Source organism: Balaenoptera borealis (genome assembly GCF_965194805.1).
Source record: "Balaenoptera borealis genome assembly, chromosome: 1".
NCBI classification, from domain to species: domain Eukaryota; kingdom Metazoa; phylum Chordata; class Mammalia; order Artiodactyla; family Balaenopteridae; genus Balaenoptera; species Balaenoptera borealis.
In genome coordinates this window covers 94409038-94433105 of record NC_138860.1, presented here as the reverse complement: position 1 = coordinate 94433105, position 24068 = coordinate 94409038, and the positions used below count along the sequence as shown (strand labels likewise).

The 24068-nt window shown below is 36.6% G+C and overlaps 1 protein-coding gene across 4 annotated transcripts in view; it reads right to left on the bottom strand.

Annotated features, from left to right (window-relative positions):
• PTPN22 (protein tyrosine phosphatase non-receptor type 22) overlaps window positions 1-24068 on the bottom strand; it is a 61340-nt gene that overhangs the window by 29435 nt on the left and 7837 nt on the right. For all 4 annotated transcript variants that reach the window (XM_082379779.1, XM_082379781.1, XM_082379778.1 and 1 more), the window contains exons 2-11: window positions 18774-18882; window positions 18431-18507; window positions 18207-18302; window positions 17739-17777; window positions 16186-16257; window positions 16010-16069; window positions 15261-15403; window positions 14696-14762; window positions 13891-13968; window positions 11254-11340 (exon numbers count right to left, since the gene is read on the bottom strand). In XM_082379779.1, the coding sequence (XP_082235905.1) occupies window positions 11254-11340; window positions 13891-13968; window positions 14696-14762; window positions 15261-15403; window positions 16010-16069; window positions 16186-16257; window positions 17739-17777; window positions 18207-18302; window positions 18431-18507; window positions 18774-18882 (828 nt within the window). The remainder of the gene's footprint in view (window positions 1-11253; window positions 11341-13890; window positions 13969-14695; window positions 14763-15260; window positions 15404-16009; window positions 16070-16185; window positions 16258-17738; window positions 17778-18206; window positions 18303-18430; window positions 18508-18773; window positions 18883-24068) is intronic.

Sequence of the window (24068 nt, the reverse complement as noted above, 5' to 3'; positions counted from 1 at the left end):
ACTATACATAGAGAATCCTAAAGATGTTACCAGAAAACTACTAGAGCTAAGCAATGAATATGGCAGAGTAGCAGGATACAAAATTAATGCACAGAAATCTCTTGCATTCCTATACACTGATGACGAAAAATCTGAATGAGAAATTAAGGAAACACTCTCATTTACCATTGCAACAAGAAGAATAAAATACCTAGGAATAAACCTACCTAAGGAGACAAAAGACCTGTATGCAGAAAACTAAAAGACACTGATGAAAGAAATTAAAGATGATACAAACAGATGGAGAGATATACCATGTTCTTGGACTGGAAGAATCCACATTGTGAAAATGACTATACTACCCAGAGCAATCTACAGATTCATTGCAATCCCTATCAAACTACCAATGGCATTTTTCACAGAACTAGAACAAAAAATTTCACAATTTGTATGGAAACACAAAAGACCCCAAATAGCAAAAACAATCTTGAGAAAGAAAAATGGAGCTGGAAGAATCAGGCTCCCAGACTTCAGATTATACTACAAAACTACATTAATCAAGACAGTATGGTACTGGCACAAAAACAGCAAGATAGATCAATGGAACAGAATAGAAAGCCCAGAGATAAACCCACGCACATATGGTCACCTTATTTTTGATAAAGGAGACAAGAATATACAATGGAAAAAAGACAGCCTCTTCAATAAGTGGTGCTGGGAAAACTGGACAGCTACATGTAAAAGAATGAAATTAGAACACTCCCTAACACCATACACAAAAATAAACTCAAAATGGATTAAAGACCTAAATGTAAGGCCAGACACTGTGAAACTCTTAGAGGAAAACATAGGCAGAACACTCTATGACATAAATCACAGCAAGATCCTCTTTTACCCACCTCCTAGAGAAACGGAAATAAAAACGAAAATAAACAAATGGGACTGAATGAAACTTGAAAGCTTTTGCACAGCAAAGGAAACCATAATCAAGACAAAAAGGCAGCCCTCAGAATGGGAGAAAATATTTGCAAATGAAGCAACTGACAAAGGATTAATCTCCAAAATTTACAAGTAGCTCATGCGGCTCAATATCAAAAAAACAAACAACCCAATCCAAAAACGGGCAGAAGACCTAAACAGACATTTCTCCAAAGAAGATATACAGATTGCCAACAACCACATGAAAGGATGCTCAACATCACTAATCATTAGAGAAATGCAAATGAAAAGTACAATGAGGTATCACCTCACACCAGTCAGAATGGCCATCATCAAAATGTCTACAAACAATAAATGCTGGAGAGGGTGTGGAGAAAAGGGAACACTCTTGCACTGTTGGTGGGAATGTAAATTGATACAGCCACTATGGAGAACAGTATGGAGGTTCCTTAAAAAACTAAAACTAGAACTACCATACGACCCAGCAATCCCACTACTGGGCATATACCCTGAGAAAACCATAATTCAAAAAGAGTCATGTACCACAATGTTCTTTGCAGCTCTATTTACAACACATTTTCTGTCCATCGACAGATAAATGGTTAAAGAAGATGTGGCGCATATATACAATGGAATATTACTCGGCCATAAAAAGAGACGAAATTGAGTTATTTGTAGTGAGGTGGATGGACCTAGAGACTGTCATACAGAGTGCAGTAAGTTAGAAAGAGAAAAACAAATAACATATGCTAACACATATATATGGAATGTAAAAAAAAAAATGTTTCTGAAGAACCTAGGGGCAGGACAGGAATAAAGACACAGATATAGAGAATGCACTTGAGGACACAGGGAATGGGAAGGGTAAGCTGGGATGAAGTGAGAGAGTGGCATGGACTTATATATACTACCAAATGTAAAATAGATAGCTAGTGGGAAGCAGCCTCATAGCACAGGGAGATCAGCTTGGTGGTTTGTGACCACCTAGAGGGGTGGGATAGGGAGGGTGGGAGGGAAACGCAAGAGGGAGGATATATGGGGATATATGTATATGTATAGCTGATTCACTTTGTTATAAAGCAGAAACTAACACACCATTGTAAAGCAATTATACTCCAATAAAGATGTTAAAAAAAAAATTCATGCAGAATCTCAAGGGACTCTGAATAGCCCAATCTTGAAAAAGCAGAGCAAAGTTGTAGGACTCGTACTTCCTGATTTCAAAAGGTACTACAAAGATGCAGTAATAAAACAGTGTGGTACTGACACTGGACAGCTGTATAGACTAATGGAATAAAATAGAGAGCCTAACAAGAAATTCACACTTATGAGTAATTGGTTTTTGATGAGGCTGCCAAGAGCAGTCAATGGAGAAAAGACAGTCTTTTCAACAAATGGTGCTGGGAAAACTGGGCATCTACATGCAAAAGAATGAAGTTGGGCTCTTGCAGTAAATACAAAGATTAACTCAAAAAACTAAAACTCTTAGAAGAAAACATGGAAAGCTTCATGACATTGGATTTGACAATGATTTCTTGGATATGACACCAAAGGCACTATCAACAAAATGAAAAATAGACAGGACTTCCCTGGTCACGCAGTGGTTAAGAATCCGCCTGCCAATGCAGGGGACACGGATTTGAGCCCTGGTCCGGGAAGATCCCACATGCCATGGAGCAACTAAGCCAGTGTGCCACAGCTACTGAGCCTGCACTCTAGAGCCCGCAAGCCACATCTACTGAGCCCACATGCAACAACTACTGAAGCCCACGTGCCTAGAGCCCCTGCTCCACAACCAGAGAATCCACTGCAATGAGAAGCCCACACACCGCAACTAAGAGTAGTCTCTACTCGCTGCAACTAGAGAAAGCCTGCGTGCAGCAATGAAGACCCAATGCAGCCATAAATAAATAAATAAATTTTATTTAAAATAAATAAATAAATAAAAATAAAAAATAGACAAATTGGATTTTATGAAAACTAAAAACTTATACATCAAAGGGCACAATCAACAGAGTAAAAGGGCAACACACAGAAAGGGAGACAGTATTTTCAAATCACATATCTGATAAGGGATTAATAGCCAGAATATATAGAGAACTGCTAAAACTCAACAATGACCAACTCAAAAATGGGCAGAAGACACAAAAACAGACATATGGATCAATGGAAAAGAATAGAGAGCCCAGAAATAAACCCACACACCTTCAGTCAATTAATCTTCAACAAAGGAGGCAAGAATATACTAAGGAGAAAAGACAGTCTCTTCAACAAGTGGTGTTGGGAAAGTTGGACAGCTGCATGTAAAACAATAAAGTTAGAACACACCCTCACACCATACACAAAAAAAACCTCAAAATGGCTTAAAGACTTAAATATAAGACACGACACCATAAAACTCCTGGAAAAGAACATAGGCAAGACATTCTCTGACATAAGTCATACTGATGTTTTCTTAGGTCATTCTCCCAAGGCAATAGAAATCAAAGCAAAAAATAAACACACGGGACCTAATCAAACTTACAAGCTTTTGCACAGCAAAGGAAGCCAGAAACAAACAAAAAGACAACCTAGGGACTGGGAGAAAATACTTGCAAATGATGCAATCAACAAGGGCTTAATTTCCAAAATATACAAACTGCTCATACAACTCAATAACAAAAAAAACAAACAACCCAATCAAAAAATGGGCAGAAGACCTAAGTAGACATTTCTCCAAAGAAGACATACAGATGGCCAATAGGCACATGAAAAGATGCTCATCATCACTAATTATTAGAGAAATGCAAATCAAAACTATAATGAGGTACCACCTCACACCAGTCCGAATGACCATCATTAAAAAGTCTACAAATAACAAATATTGGAGAGGGTGTGGAGAAAAGGGAACCCTCCTACAATGTTGGTGGGAATGTAAATTGATGAAGTCACTATGGAAACAGTATGGAGGTCCTCAACAAACTAAAAATAGAGTTGCCATACAATCCAGCAATCCTACTCCTGAGCATATATCCAGACAAAAGTATAATTCGAAAAGATGAAAAAAGAAAAAAAAGAAAAAAAAAGAAAGAAAAGAAAATTTCTTTCAACAAATAAACAAAAAAAAGAAAAAAAGAAAAGATACATGCACCCCTATGTTCATAGCAGCACAGTTTGTAATAGCCAAGACATGGAAGCAGCCTAAATGTCCATGAACAAATGAATGGTTAAAGAAGATGTGGTATATATGTACAATGGAATATTACCCAGCCATAAAAAAGAATGAAATAATGCCATTTGCAGCAACATGGATGAACCTAGAGATTATCATTATAAGTGAACTAAGAAAGAGAAAGACAAATACCATACGATATCACTTATCCATGAAATAGAAACAGACTCACAGACATAGAGAACAAGATTGTGGTTGCCATGGGGGAGGAGAGGTAGAAGAGGAATAGATTGGAAGTTTGGATGGAAGGATGGCTATTAAGAGATGCAAACCATTATATATAGAATGGATAAACAACAAGGTCCTACTGTATAGCACAGGGAACTATATTCAATATCCTCTAATAAACCATAATGGAAAAGAATATGAAAAAGAATATATACATATACATATATATATATGTATAACTGAATCACTTTGCTGTACAGCAGAAACTAACACAACATTGTAAATCAACTATACTTCAATAAAACAAATTTTTTAAAAAATGGGCAAAAGAATAGACATTTTTCCAAAGATGATATACAAATGGCCAATGAACACATGCAAAGATGCTTAACATCACTAACCAGGAAAATGTAAACCAGAACCACAATGAGATACTACTTTACACCCATTAGGGTGGCTATTATCTAAAAAACAAATAAACAAAAGCAAAAACTAACAAGTACTGGTGAGGTACCCAGAGTAGTCAAATTCATAGGGAGACAAAGCAGAATGGTGGTTGCTAAGTGCTGGGCTTAGGGAAGAACGGGGAGTTAGTGTTTAATGGGTATAAAGTTTCAGTTTTGCAAGATGAAAGGAGTTCTGGAAATGGATGGTGGTGATGGTTGCACAATAATATGAATGTACATAATACCACTGAACTATACACCTAAGATTGGTTAAGGCAGTAAATTTTATGTATATTTTACCACAAAGAAAACCTAGAGAAAAAAAGAGCAAAGGACTTGGATAGATATTTGTCCAAAGAAGATGTACAAGTGGCCAGTAAGCACATGAAAACCTGTTCAACATCACTAATCATTAGGGAAATGAAAATCAAGGCCGTAAATACCACTTCACACACATTAGGATGGCTATTATCTTAAAAACCAAAAACAAACAAACAAACAAAAAAACAGAAAATACCCAGCGTTAGCAAGAAGGTGGAGGAATTGGAACCTTTGTGCAATGCTGGTGGGGATGTAAAATTTTGCAGCCACTGTGAAAAACAGTGTGGCAGTACCTTAAAAAATTAAACATAGAATTACTGCGTGATCCAGCAATTCCACTTCTGCGTATATACCCAAAAGAATTTAAAATAGGGACTTGAACAAGTATTTGTACACCAATTTTTATAAGAGCATTATTCACAATAGCCAAAAGGTGGAAACAACCCAAGTGTCCATCAACAGATGAATGGATAAGTAAAATGTGGTATTACACACAATGGAATATTATAAAGCCATAAAAGGAATGAAATTCTGATATATGTTACAAAATGGATGAACCTTGAAACATTATGTTACATGAAATAAGCCAGATAAAAAGAGTAAATATACGACTACACTTATATCATGTACCTAGAATAGGCAAATTTATAGAGACAGAAAGTAGAATAGAAACTATTAGGGGTTTGGGTACAGGAGATGGAGAGTTTCTGTTTAGAATGATGAAAAATTTCTAGAAATAAACAGTAATGATGGTCACACACGTTGTGAAGGTACTAAATGCCACTCATATTTTAAAATGGTTAAAATGGTAATTTTTTCCATAGTGGTAAAAATACTGTAGTTTTACCACAATAAAAAATATGAATGGAGAATTGTCTCCTCCTCATCTATTTTCTGGTAAAGATTGTGTAAAATTGGTGTTAATTCTTTCTTAAAGATTTGGTAGAATTCTCAAGTGAAACTATGTAAGCCTGGATATTTCTTTTTGGGAAATTTTTAAGTTATGAAATCAGTTTTCTTTACCATTATGAGGCTATTCAAATTATTTCATCTTGCGTGAGCTGTGGTAGTTTGTGTTTTTTGAGGAAGTAATACATTATTTTATCTAAGTTGACATATGTGTATGTGTTGAGTTGTTCATACTATATCCTTTATTATCCTTTTGATATCTGCAAAGTCTGTAGAAATAGGCCCTTTTGCATTCCTGATATTGGTAATTTTTATTTTTTCCCTTTTTTCCTTTATCATTCTTCCTAGAAGTTTGTCAATTTTGTTGATCTTTTCAAAGAACCAGATCTTTGGTTCACTGATTTTTCTCTTCTGTTTTCCTGTTTTCAATTTCATTGATTTATACTCTTTACTATTTCCTTCCTTCTGTTTCTCTTGGGTTTATTTCACTCTTTTTTTTTTTTTCCTAGATTCATAAAGTGGGAGCTCAGATTACTGATTTGAGACATTTACTGTTCTCTAATGTATGCATGTAGGTGGCTATAAACTTCCCTCCCAGCGTTACTGGAGCTCTGTCCGACAAATTTCGATATGTGGTATTCTCATTTTTATTCAGTTCAATGTGGTTTTTAGAAATTTCCTTTGAAACTTCCTTTCTGACTCAATGGATTATTTAGAAGAGTCTGGTGTAGTTTCCAAGTGTTTGGATCTTTTCTTGTTATCTTCTGCTATTGACTTCTAGTTTGATTCCATAGTAGTCAGAGAATACATTCTATATGATATCCGTTCTTTATATTTTTGAGATTGTTTAATGGCCCAGGATATGATCCATCTTGGTATATGTTCAATCAGCACTTGAAAAGAATGTATATCCTTGAATTTTGGGGTGGAGCATCCTATAAATATCAATTTGATCCTGTTAGTCAATGGTGTTGTTAAGTTCTCATATATTCTTGCTGACTTTCTGTTGAGTTTTCTATCAGTTCTTGAGAGAGGGGTTTTGAAGTCTCCAACTATAACTGTGGGGTTTTCTATTGCTCCTTTTAGTTCTATCAGTTTTTGCTTCACATATCTTGCAGCTCTGTTTGGTCCATACACACTTAGGATTGCTACATCTTATTGGGGGATTGACCCTTTTATCATTATACAATGTCCCTCCCTAACTGTGATAATTTTCTTTACTCTGAAGTCTATCTGGTATTAATATAGCTACTTCTGCTTTCCTTTTATTAATGTTTACAGGATATATCTTTTTTCCAATCCTTTATTTTAAACCAACCTATATATTTGAAGTGTGTTTCTTATAGACAGCATATAATTGGGTCATGTTTTCAATACTCTCTGCCAATCTGTTAATTGGTGTATTTGTACCATTTACATTTAATTTAATTATTAATATGGTAGGGCTTAAGTCTCCAACTTTATATTTTGTTTTCTGTTTTTTCTCTCTGTTTCTCATTTCTCTTTTCTTTTTCCTGACTTTTTCTCTTTCCTGCATCTTTGGAATTTCATTTTGATTTACCTATAGCGTTTTTTAAGATATATCTTTGTATAATTTTTGTAGGGGTGGCTCTAGTTATTATATTACATATTCATAACTTATCAAAGCCTTATAGGTATTATCATTTTACTAGTTCAATACAGAAGTGTTACCTCCCTTTACATGCCTAACCCTTCCTTTTTTTTACAGTATAATTGTCTTAAATATTTCCTCTAATACATTTAGAACCGCATCAGTGTTATAATTTTTGCTTCAATCATTAAGCAATTTAGAAAACTCAAGAGGATAAGGAAAATCTATTATATTTACCCTTGTTCCTTACCATGTTCTTCCTTTTTTCATCATTTCCTTTCTATTTAGAAAACTTCCTCTGCCTTTTTTTTTTTTTTTTTTTTTTTTAGGGTAGGTCTACTGGCAACAAATTCCCTTAGTTTTTCTTCATCTGAGACTGTCTTGATTTCCCCTTCATTCCTGAAGGATATTTTTTTTACTGGGTATTGGATTCTGTTGACAGCTTTTTTCCTTCAGCACTTGTAAAATACTGTGCCACTTCCTTCTGGCCTCCATGGTTTCTGATGACAAATTCACTTTCATTCTAATTGCTTTTCCCCTAGAGTTAAGATCATTTTTCTTTGGCTGCTTCCTAGAATTTTTGTATTTAGTTTTCAGAAGTTTAATTATGATGATTCTTTCAGTACTTTTTTAGACACGTCTTTTTTCTCCTTTCCTTCTTGGACGTCGATGACACTAATGCTAGGGTTTTTGTTATAGTCACTTAGTTTCCTGAGGCTCTGTCTATTTTTTATTTTTATTTTATTGTATTTTATTTTTTAGTCTATTTTATTTCTGTTGTTCAGATTGGGCAATTTCTATTGTTCTGTCTTTCAGTTCATTAATTCTTTCCTTGTACCCTGTATTTTGCTGTTGAGCCCATCTACTGAGCTATTTTGTTTCCATTACCGTTATTTTTCAACTCTAAAATTTCCTTTTGTTTCTTCTTTATATCTTCTGTTTCTTTGGCAGGTCTTTATCTTTCTTTGCTGAGACTTTCTATTTTTTCATTTGTTTTAAGCATGCTTGTAATTGTTTACTGAAGCATTTTAATCATGGCTACTTTAGAATCTTTGTCAGATAATCTTACACCTCTGTCATCTCAGTGTTGTCATCTATTGACTGTCTTTTACTCACTTGGTTTACAATCCTCCTGGTTCTTGGTATGACAAGTGACTTTCACATGAAACCTAGATATTTTTGTATTGTTATAAGTCTCTGGACCTTAGTTAAACCTCCCCTTTTAGCTTCTCTTTTTTTAAATCCATTCTGACAGGGGAAAGAGGAGGGAGGGGGTGCTGCCTCATTAGTGCCTTGCTATTGCCAAGTGGATTCTACCTCCACCAGTTTCCTCACAGTCTCTGTTGACACCTGAAGGGAGACACCTTGGGAGAGGCTCTCCATGTGGTCTCTACTGACACTGTGGTCGGGGTGGCCTCATTACTGCTGGATGATGGTGAAAGTCCTGACTCTCCACTAGGCCTCTTCTGACACTCCATCAGTGGAGCGGCATGGGGGCACTGGGTTACTGCCAGGTGGAAAGTCAGGCTCCCCACATGGTCTCTACTGACACTGCAGGGAAACCTCATTGCAGGCCAGTGGGGATGAAATTCCTAGCTCTTTACTTGACCTTCTCTCTCTCTTTTTTTTAAACGGATATATGTATTTCTTTATTAGAATGCTCACAATAATGACACATTAGCACTGTCCTTCTGATGTGACAGAGAATACATATATCTGACCCACTGACCTTCTCTTTATCACAGTCTTTGTGAGGGTGGGAATCTAGGTTCTCCACTTCTTTGCTGGCATAGGTGGGGTTGGGGGCCATTTTTTTCTCTGGTGTTGACTGAAGTAGAGTAATTATTATCTAAAATTTTTCTGGCTTGCTGGGCTGTCCCTTTCCTGGTCCTTTGGCTAGAGAGAGCAGGATTTTGTTGGGGTTTTTTTGTCTGCACTGTTGGCATTTTCAAGTTGTTGGTTTCTTCAGTTCCAAATCCATGATATATGAGGAAAAAGAAAACCCAAGGAACTCACCATCATGTCATTCCTCAGGTCTCAAGGTCCCTAGTGGTCTGTCTTCTCTCCATCTTTCAGAGTCTTCTTATATTTGTTTTATATATATTGTCCAGGGTTTCTAGTTGTATTTAGTAGAAGGAATAGGGAAAAGTATGTCTACTCGATCTTCCCAGAAACAGAAGTCCTCCTTGGCTGGTGTTAATCAATTCCCTCTGTGGGAGGTTGAACCATGTTCCTATGTTCCCATTTATTGACTAAGGGCACACTCCAAACAACTCAACTGCCTCGAGCCATGGCACTACTACTGGGCTAAATCTGAGTACCGACATTTCCTGGAACCTAAATAAAATATTAACCCATGTACTCCAGCAGCACATTAAGAGAATATTCTTTGTTCAAGAAGGTTTTATTCTAAGAGCAAGGATGGCTTGATATTAACAAATCCAAGGACATGACTGTTTCAATATGTCAAAGGAGAAAATCCATGTGATCATTCTATAAATGCAAAGATATGCAGTTGACAGAATTCAACATTCTTTCCAAAAAAAATTCTTAATAAAACAGAAGTCAATGAATACTTTCTTAAACAATTAAAAAATATATCTCCAATCAAATCAGCATCACACTTAGTAGTGAAACATGAGAATCTCTCCCATTAAAATTAGGTCATGCATATCACGTCTATTATTTAAACTTGTTCTGGGAGTACTAGCCAATGAAGCAGGCATGAACAGGATATAAGTAACAATGTCTGGCAACTATATTCTTGTTTCCATCTCCTTCCCCTACATTGTTTCTCCGGAGTTGACATTAACTATAGGATTGCTTAGTTCATTCCCTAACCTCAACAGTTTTTTGGCTTTCTTTCACTCCCTGTGCCTCATCATTCAAGCGGTAGGAGTTATGATATTAGGGTTATGTCTTATATACTTTGTATTCCTAATGTTGTGAAAACAGTAGGTCCTCAGTGAATATTTTCAGATTCATAATACAAAAATGTGATATTAAAAATTAAATTAATTTGTATATGTTACATACACCCTGGAAGGTAAACCAATAATTTTGTCTTATTAAGGTTTGCTCAGAATCTAATACTTTGTGATTACACAGTAAATATTTGACATCAATTTTTGTGATGAGATCAAAATAACATATCTAGAATGCTCAATATTTTTAAATTAGAATTTGGTCAAATCATAATTGTTTTTATACCTAACATTTTCAGCTAAGAATCCTTTAGCTATTCTAAAATATTCTCAAAATTTGATGATACATATGCAATCAAAATGAGGCTAGAGTAACCTGAAAAATCACATCAGTACTCAACTATAATTTCACTTTGTAATTTTCACTCTCACTTCTAAATTGCCACACAACTGTTTAAAACATGGAAACAGAATATATGCTTACCCTTTCACCCACTCCTATTGTTTTTAAATTTAGCTGAAAATGGTATGCAATACGTTGACCAAGAGATTAATTTTCTAAGTTAAAGTACTTCAATTAAATTGTCCTTCTCCACAGATTTATAGTGCAGCCCCATGCACACCTGACACTCCAATTTAGTTGTGATGATAAAGTATAAGTTGTCCTGCAACTAATCTGAAATCCCTTGACCAAAATCAAACATGAAAAAAATTGTTTTACAAAATATCAAATTTAAAATGTACCTCTGTTCCAGAGTGTTTATCCCTGATAACATCCATCTGTCTCTTAAATAGTTCTAATACAGCATTGTAGACCAGTTCATACTGTTCCTGAAGAGCATTGCAAACCGGAACAAACAAAAACAAAAACTTGGTGAACTAACCAGATTTCAGGAATATGAACACCAATCAAATCATAGCATAGCAGATCTGAAACATTAGTTTAATTACAGTGCCTTGTGTCTGTGTAGCCCATGTCAGATTTCAAAGCATTTTTAGGCTGCCAGAAACATCTAACTATTTTATCTACCTCTAGCTAATATACAATGACCTTGCAGCATGCTTTTTATGCTCTAACCCCACTTTCTTACTTATCTCTCCTTCCACCATCATCTCTCTAATTCTGTTTTCCTTGCTCACACTTTAAAATCTTTATTTCAGGGACTTCCCTGGTGGTCCAGTGGTTAAGACTCTGTGCTTCCATTGCAAGGGGAACAGGTTTGATGCCTGGCTGGGGAACTAAGATCCCACATGCCATGGAGCCAAAAGAAAAATTGTTTTTTATTCCATCCTGGATACATTTTTTTTTTTTTTGGTAATTCACTTCTTGCAGGAAAAGGTAGATAGACGTGGTTGATGGCTAAATAGATAGCTTCAAGATGTATTATCTAACATGGCTCACGATCGATCTATAAAGTAGCTAGGTTGTCATCCCTGTTTACAATTTGTCCGAGATCATTCAGAAGTAATTTCCATGTCTTCGGTTAGAACCTCAATCTTTTGACTCTTACTTTAGTGCACTTATATCAAGCTGCTGAAATTCTGTCTTAGCAAAGATACCCAAAAAAAGTAGACCCCTAAATAGAGTTTGGAAATTTGTGGTTATAAAGGGATTTCACTGTAGAGAAATGAGACCTCTACAAGGTTCATGGGTTTTCACCACTCTGTTTTCGCCTCTGTACCTGCTTGAGCACTTGATTTTGGATCTACTTTTCACCTGAATGGGCCTATTCAGGGTCTTCTATGACACTTCACACAATCTTATACAAACAAAATATAAATTTTTCCAAAAATAATCGTAGCAAGAGAACAATGCAGAGTCTATATCAGCCAACACAGCCATTGGTACACTCTTCAATTTTTTTAAGAAGAGAGAAAAATCAGACAGGAAGCACTCATCTGGTTACAGTGCTATCTATCTCCTGGCTAGAGCAGTGTCATAAAAAGCAGCTATAGCTGGTAGATTTGTTCAAATAGTTGTTGATAATGCCAAAATGTGAAGGCTAACTTACAATTGTTTCAGCTGTCTTCCAACTCTTAAAAGTAGGTCTGAAATGGACTTTTTCTGAAATGGAGTATGGCTTTATTTATTGATTCAGTATCATAATTTAATGTTATACAACTAGGTTGCATACTTCCTGGAATCTTTATACATCTACATGGATCGGCCTTCTTTTAAGTCTGACAGCACTAAACCAGCCAATACTTTCATTTCACATAAACTTTCCCCCCTACACGTTGAATATAGAAAACACCTACAGTCAACAGATGAAAAAGAATTCTTTTTTTCCACTAACTATTAGTGGAAAACCTGTGTGGGCCAAACAGAAGCTTTATATTATAATAGCTCTTAATTTTTTCCCCTCAATTTACAACTTCTAGATGAAAATATCTGAACTGCCATTGTCAATTGTTTTACTTCTAAACCTATGTGCAAGTTCATTTGTAAGTGCTTTAAACACTTTAATTTCTTGCTGTTTAAGCAATAAGAAGTAGTTCTAACAAATTATGCAAAAATGCCTCTTACCTAATAAATACCTATAAATGTCTGATGAAAGAATGAATGGGCGAATGCTAAACTCTATCTTAAAGATGGAGACCATTTAGAAACATAGGTAAAATTATTGGTGTAGACATATGGGTGGAATTAATACTGTAGAAAGTGAGAGATTTGGGCTGGGAATGTTTTACCTAGGAGGTAGAACGTGAGCTGGAGAGGAGAGAACAGGGGAAAAGCATTTCTAACAGAATAAAAGTGTGAGCAATCTGGGGTAGGTTAAAATACTGTGATACATATATAATCATATATATAGTATGATTGTAATTACGGTTTTTTTGGTAATATTTTTTAATATGCAAAGAATAAAGACCAGGAGAAACTATAGAAAAATAGTAACAGTGGCTCCCTCTAGGCGACAGGATTATGGATGATTTTTAAATTTTTTATCATTTTCTAAAATGAGCATATAGACTTCATTCTGCAGATTCTGTTACCACCTACTGAAGAAGAAATTACAGATCTCTGATTTTCTATGGTTTCAGAAATGAAGTACCACTACAAAATTTCAAGTTAACCTGACCCAGCTATTTCTTTCTAATAAGTCAAACAGCTTGTTGAATTTTTTCAACATCCTTTGTAAGAAATATTACATTGTTTTCTTAATATTTTCTGAACAGGCTATAAAATATAAGGCATGAAAGGAATTTGGTCCAGAGCAAGGGATACAGGAAAAATATTGGGATATTCAGAGTTAGAGGAAATGGAAATGGACTGAAACCCTTGATAGTAAAGTAGTCAGCTGTTTTTGGATGCCTTATTATTATTAAACAGAGAGACGAAACCAGGCTCAGATGTGTTATATTATTCACCACAGTCCATACCTGAGTTTGAACTAATGAAGGCCTCTGTGTTCGCATTTCCTGGATCAAACTAAAAACACTGAAGTTCTCAGGAATTATCTACCAAATAAAAGGAAAAAATATCTTACTCCTTTATTCCTATCTAGAAAAAGGAATGCATTTTTTAAACCAATGAGGTTTCTCATCACTTGCACCATGATTTAGAGCCTACAAAATACTGAAGAAACTCTTCAAAATGATTTCACATGGGGTGATCAAATGTCTGAAGTTAAAAATATAATGAGGGAGAAATCTCAGTAGGTGAGTAAGTATGAGAGTTTAATGAACTAAAAGAAGTTTGCAAATAAGTCTAAAGCCCATATTTTAAACTTCTCATTTCCTGTTAGACTTAAAAAAATTTACAGATTGGAACACAAAATTTGCAGTAAATTGAGTTCGTCTGCTAAAGGAGCGTGGCTAAAGGAAGGGTAACTGTGATTCAGGGCTGTGGTTCTCAAAACTACTTCTCTCCAGAAGCACCTGGAGAGCTTGCTGGGCCGTCCCTGCCCGCCACCCCCAAGAGTTTCTGCTCAATTCATCCGACATGGGGCCCCAAATTTTGCATTTCTAACAAGTTCTCGGGTGATACTGAAGCTTCTTGTCTGGGGACCACATTTTGAGACCACCAACTTAGGAACTAAATTAATCGTCTGACAAAGCAAATCTACAAGTGAATATTCTAGAAAAGATGAATGGTGGAGATAGATGTTTTGAAGAACTAAACAATTTCTAAGTCTAAAAGTAGCAAGGTTAAGAAAATGGCAAGTGCCTGTTGAGAGAAACTCACCCCATCTTTTAGCAACATCCACATATAATCAATAGCACAGATAACACCAGTCCTTCCACAACCAGCACTGAAATAAAAGATCACAGTAGCATGTATATTTGCAGAGAGTGGATCTTTGACAGTAGCTGGAAAGTTTCACCGGCAGATTTGAGGAAGAAGAAATCTAGAGCCCACAAAACTTTCTAAACCCTACCATTTCTCAGAACATGCTTCAATTGCCACATGCTACACCGAGCCTCAGGACAGATCCTAGGTAACTTCTCACAGCAAAAAGTCTCTAGAGCTGTGCTGTTCACAAGTAATTTATCAGAAAAAATATTAATTTAATGCTCAGGTTGAATTCATTATAGTTTCTGCTATTTACTTTTCTCTTTCAATCATTCTAATTTTAAGCTTCATTCCTTTCTGACTGACTGGAAAAAGTGAGCCTAGAATTAGGAGCCTACATCTTATGCAGACTTTAAATTCCAACAAAGTCAGTCTTCCTTCAGTTAAAGCAGGAGTCTTGGCCAGACTGGGACATTTGGTTTATTCTGGGTAGAAGGTTCATCCAACAGCATCATACCTGCAGTGAATGCATATGGGAACACTGTTATCCTCTTGGTAACAACGCACATCCCAGATGAGCTCAAGAATAGGGTCTATAGATGAAGGCACATCGTGGTCTGGCCAGTTCTTGTAATGGAACTGGTAGATGGTTCGAGTTTCCTATAAAAATAGCCAGAATAAAAGGAGAGTTCAAGATTAGGGCTTCACCTCATTCTATCACAAGATTACTCTGACCTACAAAGTAGCATCTATCTATAATTTTTTTGCAGTTTATGGAGATTTCTTCCCTATAGGCCTCTGGGACCATATGCCCTCTAAGAACAATTACAAGTAATTTCAGGTCACTTACTATTGGCCTGTCTCTATCTGCCCCACTCACAGGAGAATGCAGATATGAAAATGGTCCAAACCAGAACTTCCCAACTGGTGTGCTTCAAATGGGTCACAGGTGCGTTGATGTACTAATCTCTTTGCCTTAGAGAAACCAAGCAGCTTGAGCTCTCAAGTTGGTTCCCAGCCTCTACACACTGTACACAGCCTCTGTTCATCCTAGAAATATTGTCATTTCATATTGTGCCATTGGTATGGAGTAGGTTGGGGAACACAGATTACACCAAAGGTCTCTTTTGGATATGATGATTTATCCAGAACATCAAAGGCCCTACCGCTTCCTATTATCTTATGCCCAGACTGCATCACATACATATATATTTACTTGCCTGATCTCTGTAGGCTTTGAGGTTACCTCTAGTGTTCTATACTTACACTATTGAACTTGGCTTGTAGAGTCCTGATTGTATAATCAGATTTTTTATTTTCAGCTTCCTAAGAAGTAAATTAAAATATTAGTTATTTCAAAGACTAATATTCAAAGACTACTCTCTATAAAGTAGGTCCTAGAGCATTTACTCAGCCATAATGGAAATAGACATCATACTTACACAGGATATGGAGAAAGGGCCAAGTTGCAGTTGCATTTCTCCTGGCTCAGCCCAGTAGCGCTCACATTTTTTCTGTTGCACAAAGCAGAATGTAGTGATTTCCCTCCATATATTCTAGTCTTTTCTGGGTAAGAAAACCCCCTCCCTCATTCAGAAGCAAATTCAGCTGTACCCTTCTCCTTAGGTTAGGAATTTCTAACCCCCTTGGGCTTCAACCCATGTCTGGATTCTCCAAAGATGGGAAAACAAACATTAAAGGATATACAAATTGCAGACTTCCTGGAAGTCTGAAAAAGTAGAAATAGGGATCTGACATTTTCAGTGTTTCAAAAGGATTAAAACAAAGCCGCACAAGCTAACTGAAACCCCAAGTTCCCTTGGTTTTAACTGGAATTGTATCAACTCAGAATGGCAACAGTAGGTTTAAAGAGCATTGTTCAATAGAAACATAATATGAGCTACATATGTAATTAAAATTTTTCTAAGAGCCACATTCAAAAATGAAAAAGGTGGAATTAATTTTAATAATATATCTTACTTAGCCAAATACATCAAAAATTTTTTCAACATGTACTCAATATAAAACAGTTATTAGATATTTGACATTTTTAAACTGTCATCAATATCTAGTGTGTATTTTATATTTATGGCACATTTCAATTAATATGCTAAACTTTAACTGGAAATATTTAATTTCCATTTAGATTTCATAAAATTTATGGTTGAAAAAGATTCACATACCCAACTTGTTCCAAACAAGGTTTTCCAATAACTGAACTGAATATCAGTCTTTAAATTTAAATTCATTAAAATAAAATAATTGAGTTCCTCAGTCACACCAGCCATATTTCAAGTGCTCACTAGCCACACGTGGCTAGTGAAGGCCATTCTGGGCAGCACAAAAGAAGCTCTGACTGGCAGTTTAAAATATCTGATTAAAAACAACAGGAAAGGGCTTCCCTCATGGCGCAGTGGTTGAGAGTCTGCCTGCCAATGTAGGGGACACGGGTTCGAGCCCTGGCCTGAGAGGATCCCATATGCCGCGGAGCAACTAGGCCCGTGAGCCACAAACTACTGAGCCTGCAGGTCTGGAGCCTGTGCTCCGCAACAGGAAAGGCCGCGATAGTGGGAGGCCCGCGCACCGCAATGAGGAGTGGCCCCCACTTGCCGCAACTAGAGAAAGCCCTCGCACAGAGACGAAGACCCAACACAGCCAAAAATAAATAAATAAAGGACTTCCTTTAAAAAAAAAAAAAAAAAAACAGGAAAATGAATTGTTACTTTAAAAAGTATACCTTATTTTTATTTTAAAACACAGAGTCTACTGGGAAAATGGGCGAAAGAGGTTCTCAGAGGTTTTAAAAAAAAAAAAAAAAAAGCCTTGAGAGTCATTTGGCATTCCCAAACTGAAAACTAGGAAAGAAGAGCATAAATTTTTACCAAGTCACTTAAGTTAAGGAAAGTTCTGCTACCAAGTTTCCCCCTTCTTTTTCTTCTTTCCTTTACCTGTAGGTAGTATGGTCATCTTCACAATTTACTAGAAAGCAACTCACCTTCCCCATTTCAAACTCCATGCATGCCATAACAATGATCTGGGGGGATGAAATAGATGGAAACTTAAACACTGATATAGTTTAAAAAAGCAGTTAATACATGGGTCCCAGAGTCAAAAAGTGTTGTTTATTCTTTTTTTGTTTTATAACCAAAAAAGAAATCCTAATAAATTATAAAATGTTGCTCCTACCCTTCTTTTTCTCTGTCCTCACTTCCCTTTTCTCTATTCAAATCAGTAAATTCTTGTTAACAAATGAGACTGTCAAGTTGAGAACTTTCATTTTCTTGAACAATAGTGAAATTGTGATTTTGACTAAAAGGTGCCTGAACACCAAAATTCTAGTGACTGACCCCAAAAAGCACTGATTTTAATGTACATAGGAAACTTCAGTCACATATCCTGACACCCTATCCCCTTCATCCCTAAAAACTGGAGAATATAGTAACAAAAGTAACTCTGCACTCACCAGGACGCTGTATTCCCAAATCATCCTCCAGAAGTCCAGGACAGTTGTAGGCAAAGGTCCCTGGGTGGCAATATAAGCCTTGGGTCCATAAACTCCCTAAAGGGGAACAGAAATTACATGGGGTGACTACAAATAATATACTCTCCTTCTTGTCCAGTATCCCTCCCTCCCCCCTCTACCCCATTTTTTTAGGTACCTAGAGAAATATGGAATATTGGATGTACCTTAATGAAGTTGGCATTGATGTAGCTGGAATCCTCATCAGAGGTTACCATGGACAGTTCTACTCGACTGTGGTCATCTATAATATAAAAGAAAGACAGACTAATTAAGAGGGTTTGGTTAGAGGGCTTTCTGTAAGTCAGGAACTAGCACTGTGAATAGTGGATGCTCATTAGTGTTTGAAGACTGACTGAATGAATGAATGTTCTTTTGTAGTCATATACAGTACCAACTAATTTGTCAAAGCCATGGTCTAGGATTAGGAACAGCAACCAACGGGTAAAAAGAGATAAGATGATTGAATCTGAGAGAAGGTACAAGTTTAAAGGGAGAAATGAAACTTACAGGGCAAGATATCCTTATATCTGTTTTTCTTGATATTCTTGGGCCTCTCAGCCTCAGTTGTGGGATAGGTTTTATCTGCCTTATACTGGGTGGATAGTCTTTTCAGCGTCTGTAATAAAATTACAGTAATTAAATCAAATCATCCTAGAGAAAAGAGGTAAGAAGCTATCTCCAGAGAGCTTTCCTTCTCCACTGTCCAAACATTCCACTTGAGCTGTTTTAGTATCCTCTGGGGCTGGTTGCATTCAGAATAGAGCCTCAGAGCATAAAGACAACAGAGTTTAGTGACATTTGGAGAAGCGAAAAGGTCACACTTAATGCAGCTGAGTTGCAAATAGCTAAAACTTAGGGGTGAAACCAGTGAATATTAAAAAAATAATATCTTCTGAACACACCCTGTGTTCCACCCAAAGAGTCAGATATTAAAAGTTTGACTTACTTTCTTTACAGCTATTACAGGGCTATTTTAAACTAAACTGAGGTAGTCTAGAACCTGAGGTGGGGCTTAACCTGTACCGTGATCTGTACCCCATGACTTAGTCAATGGCAGTCACCAGAGGTGGGTGGGCATCTGTATTGTTAACCAGCTCTGTGGTTTATTCTGAGGTATATTTTTGAGTTGGATAAACTAGGGTTTGAATTCTGACTCCCACAGTTACTGGCTGAATGAAGCTGGGCAAGGTATTTAATCTTTCTGTGTCTCAGTTGCTTTGTAAGTAAAATGGGGGGATAGTTACCTTAGAGTTGTGGGTGAATTAAGTGAGTTATCGTATGTGAAGCACTGGTACAGAGTACATGTTTAATAAAGAAAAGGTGTTGTTACTATATAAAACAATAAATAAATAAATAAAATTATTCTCACTTGCCAACATTATAGTATAGAGCAAAATTTCAGGTCAGAGGAAATGATAGTTTCTCTTTAGCTCCTTCTGATAAATCAACCTTGTCCTAGATTTCAACTCCCTTATCATTCAAAGAAACTGCATTTAGTAGATCTGACCTTTATCGATCCTTACTCAATTTGAGAAAGGTAAGGGAAAAACATCTCTGATAGCTAATAAATATTTATTGAACTGAACTACAGAAAATAATTTTCATTATTTGCCCACTATTTAATAGTGACTTGGTCACATGAAGATCATTAATTACTTCCTATGGGTCAGATGCCTCAACATCTTCTCAGTCTTCATTCTCTTTAACTTAACTTCCCTCTTGAAATTTCCTCCTCCCTTTGACCTTATTAGTCTACATTATTTTGGTTCTCCTCTTTCTTCTCTGACTTCTCTTTCCCTCTTCTCATTCTTTCTTACTGCCTCTATGTCTGCTTCTATCTTCTAATTGTGAATTATCCAAGGTTCCAAAGTTAAGACCTCAACTCTCTGCTCTTCTCACTAAATACATTTGCTCAGAGATATCATCTCTTATAGAAGGCATACCAGTTTTTTTTTAATTTATTTAACTAATTCAAATTGAACTATAATTCCAACTCCTATCGGATAACTCTCAAATTTCTTCATTAAGATTTGACTATTAAGTGCCAGTCCTGAATTTCCAACCATACCCTAGACATTTCCACCTGGGTGTCTTACTGCAGCCTCAAACTCAGCACATCTAAAACTAAAATTATCACCGTCCCTACAGTTAATGCCAATGGCACTATCTTTACCCCAGGCAACCATACTCTAGAAACTGAGTGTTACTTTTGGTTCCCCATTTCCCACAATTCCCACCTCTAACTCAGTCAGCAAGTGTAACTGATTCTTCCCATGCAATATTTTGCATGAACTTTCCTTCCTATGCCCCTACAGATACTTTAATTCAGGCCCTTTCCCTTAAAGCTTGAACTGTTACAGTTGCTTCTTAACTCATCTTCATACTTTTCTCTTTCCCTGTTCAAATCCATTAAGCATAATTATGCTAACTTAATCTTACTAAAGTATTGCTTTTCTTATCTCTCTCATGATAAAAACTACTTCAGTGAATCCCCCTTGCTACCAGGAAAAAGTCAAAACTCCTTAGTCAGGTACTTAAGATTCTCCCCAGTTGGACCCAAGCTAATTTCCCCATATTTGCTACTGTCCCACAATTATGAGCCTTCCAAAGATTGATTTCTAAGTTTTTCAAGATTGTACAAACTGATGTCACTGACAATTATATGTTACATCACTTCTTTAAAACCATGGTCCCTTTTCCTTTCTCATAAATATATACCTGGTACTGCTTTTGCTTTTCTCACCCATAATTATGATCTATTTTGTTCCACAGGGTAAACTAATAGAGAAAAATAAGGAAATAGAAAAAGAAATTTTCTCATGTGACTGGCAACAAGAAAAACTTAGAAAGAAGGGAATTGTTAAATATTTTACTTAGTTGTTTATATTTCATATAGAGTTTTCACACAATTAGGATGTGTGTCTATCTGTAAGAGTTTACTTAAGGAGACTCATAACTAAGTCATAAAAAAAAATGGGTGAGGAAGGGAGAGCCTAAAATAAAGGAATGATGACACAGAGAGACAAAGAGATAAAAGAGGTAGTTGAGAATAGAAATTTGTTCCAACAAATCATCTAAACTCATCATTAGATTTCAAAATTAGCTCAGGATAACCTGATAACTGAGTCTGAAAGGAGAGAAAAAAAGTTGGGGTCATGAAACATTTGTTAGCTGGGAGTCCAAAATACAAAGAATTATCAAATATCTAGAATCTAATTAAAGTGATACTTTCCAAATAATAAATAGATCATTAATTATTATAACAACTCAAAGTATAGGAGTGTAAGCTTTTTCCAACTAAGGATGATAAATGGAACAGACAGCCACTGCCTGTTTATCTGCTGGACCACAAATGCCAGCATGTATTGTTCTAATGACCATTTTTTTTCTGTTTCTAGAGTTAGATCAGACACAGGCAACCTATTTAAAAGCAGGTATACAGTTAGTTCTTAAATCCTAATTTCTTACCATGGTTTGAATTCTTGTGGGTTTTCAGAATTGGATTTAGGAGGAGAGATGCTGAAATGATCATTATACAGCATATTTTTACACCAAGATGGATGTAAGTGGGCTAGTTTGGAAATTTAAGGATGTGGCACAAATACGTGAAGGAATATAAAATATTTCCAGTTTGTATCAATTTCCAAGTTATACCAATTTTTCAGCTCTCTCTGCTCTTGTGCACCTTCAGAATGGTAATTTTCAGGTTGCCATTGATTCCAGGGCTGCTGAAAAGATGTCAACTCCCAGAGCAGTTCATTCTACAAATTTCCAGAACAGAGCCTCGTGCATACTCCCTGTTACACTGTTTTTATTTGTTTTGCTTTGCTTGCTTGCGGAATGCTTTCCAGGGAGAATGCCGTAGGCAAAGCTCTTTTTGAAAGATATGCCTAAATTAATTGGGTAAAATTTCACAGATAAAAGTTGTGTGTGTGTGTGTGTGTGTGTGTGTGTGTGTGTGTGTGTGTGTGAACCTATGTTTGTTTAGCTGTCTTCACTGCCACCTTCAACAATGGGAGAGAATGGCTTTTTATTTCCTACTCTGTTCCTTCTCCCAGAGTTATCTGGCTGGATGACAAATGGGGACATTCTTTTAGCAAAACATCACATAGGAAATGCCTGTAGAATTGTTAATTTGGAAAGCGTGAAAGATTTTTTTTTTCAGATATCTTACCTAGAGGTCAAACCACTGTGAAGATCTTGTTCTCATTCCCCTTCTCTCCCTGCTAGACCCCCCAGGCTCCAACACCCCAACAGAGAAAAAAATCAGAGCCAACTTAGGACAGAGAACTGATAAACCTCACCAGAAAAAGAGAAACTCTGAGGGTAGGAAGCAAAAGGGTATAGAAGAGAAGTAGGGTTATGGGGGTTGGGCTGGGATTGGGGGAGAAAAGATAGGTTAAAGGGAGAAAGTATTTCTCTACCAACCACCAAGTGGGTGTGAGTCCCCTAGAGGCAGCACCAACAAGAGCAATTGGGGAATAAGGAAAAGTTGCTGAGAAAATAAAGAAAAGGGACCTCCTGAGCCCCTGATAAGTTGGAATGTATGAGAAACCAGATACTGTTCATGCTTGATAAGCTAACAATAAGCTGATTTGGTTTGTGGACTGTACTACCCCTTTCCTTTCAAGACAGGAAAACAGAACCAAGGTCCTGGCCATGAATCTCTAGGAATCAGGACTGAACCTATTGCATGTTCATCTCATTGACTAGAAAAGTAATTACTAGTAAATGAACTAAGGTCACTCCCAAAAGAGAACAGAAAGGAAAAAGGAAGCACAAGACCACAATACCTTTGCTTTGGAGGACTACACTATTATATAGAAAACAGCATAAGTTACATTTGGGTGTGGGAAAAATCAGTCTTGGCCCTCCTGGGCCAGGCGGAAGAGGGGACTCAAAGCTGGGCTGTCTCCAGAGTTTCTCAGGATAGTTCCTTAATGCCTTACAACTGCAGGTCAGTACTATCTATTCCAAGCCTCCAACGGGATAAAGCATGAATGCTAAGAAACGGAATTAGGAGCTCAGGCCTCTACATCCAGTAAACAAGGGTACCACTAGTAGGAATGTGGGACAAGACTGAACTGAGTGTGCATACAATCATCTCCAGCTAGACAGGCAAACTTATGGGGATTGGGCGGCCGTCCAATAGCCAGGTAAGCGAGCAGGTGGGTAAGCAATAGCTAAACTGGGGTGAGTAAACCAAGAGGTTCAGCTTTAGATAAATACAATGTGAGGATATGGCAAGACATGTATTTAAAGTGTATTTTAAATGTCCTGTGAATAACTGAAAATGTGGGCCTGGATGGCCCCTAGTGAAAGACTGGAGATGCAGTTGGGAGAAATTAGCTTTAGAGGTAATGTGATATATTTATTCCAGTGCAAGCAGCAAAAAACTACACCTTAATGGGCACAAAAGTCAGGAAATCCTGATAAGTATGTTCAAGTGATAGGCTGATTCACATAAATGAGTCATTTCAATCCAACAGATGTTTGGGCACTTGCTATGCAGGAGGTACTGTGTTCGTGACTGCTTGGCTAACATTGTTACCATAAATAAATATAGAACTAGGATGTGTCTAGATCTTCTCTATAGAACTAAGATGTATCCAGGTCTTCTCTGGTCTGTCTATGATAAGTCTCCAGAAGCTGCTATAATACCAATCTGACTTCTAGTGCATTATAAACCGTCATTAGTACTTGACCTTCACAACTGGATACCTTCTTTCTATTAAGGTTCATTGAATCCTTCATATTTAATAAATATGTCTTTGTATTTAATAAATACGATATTTACCTTTT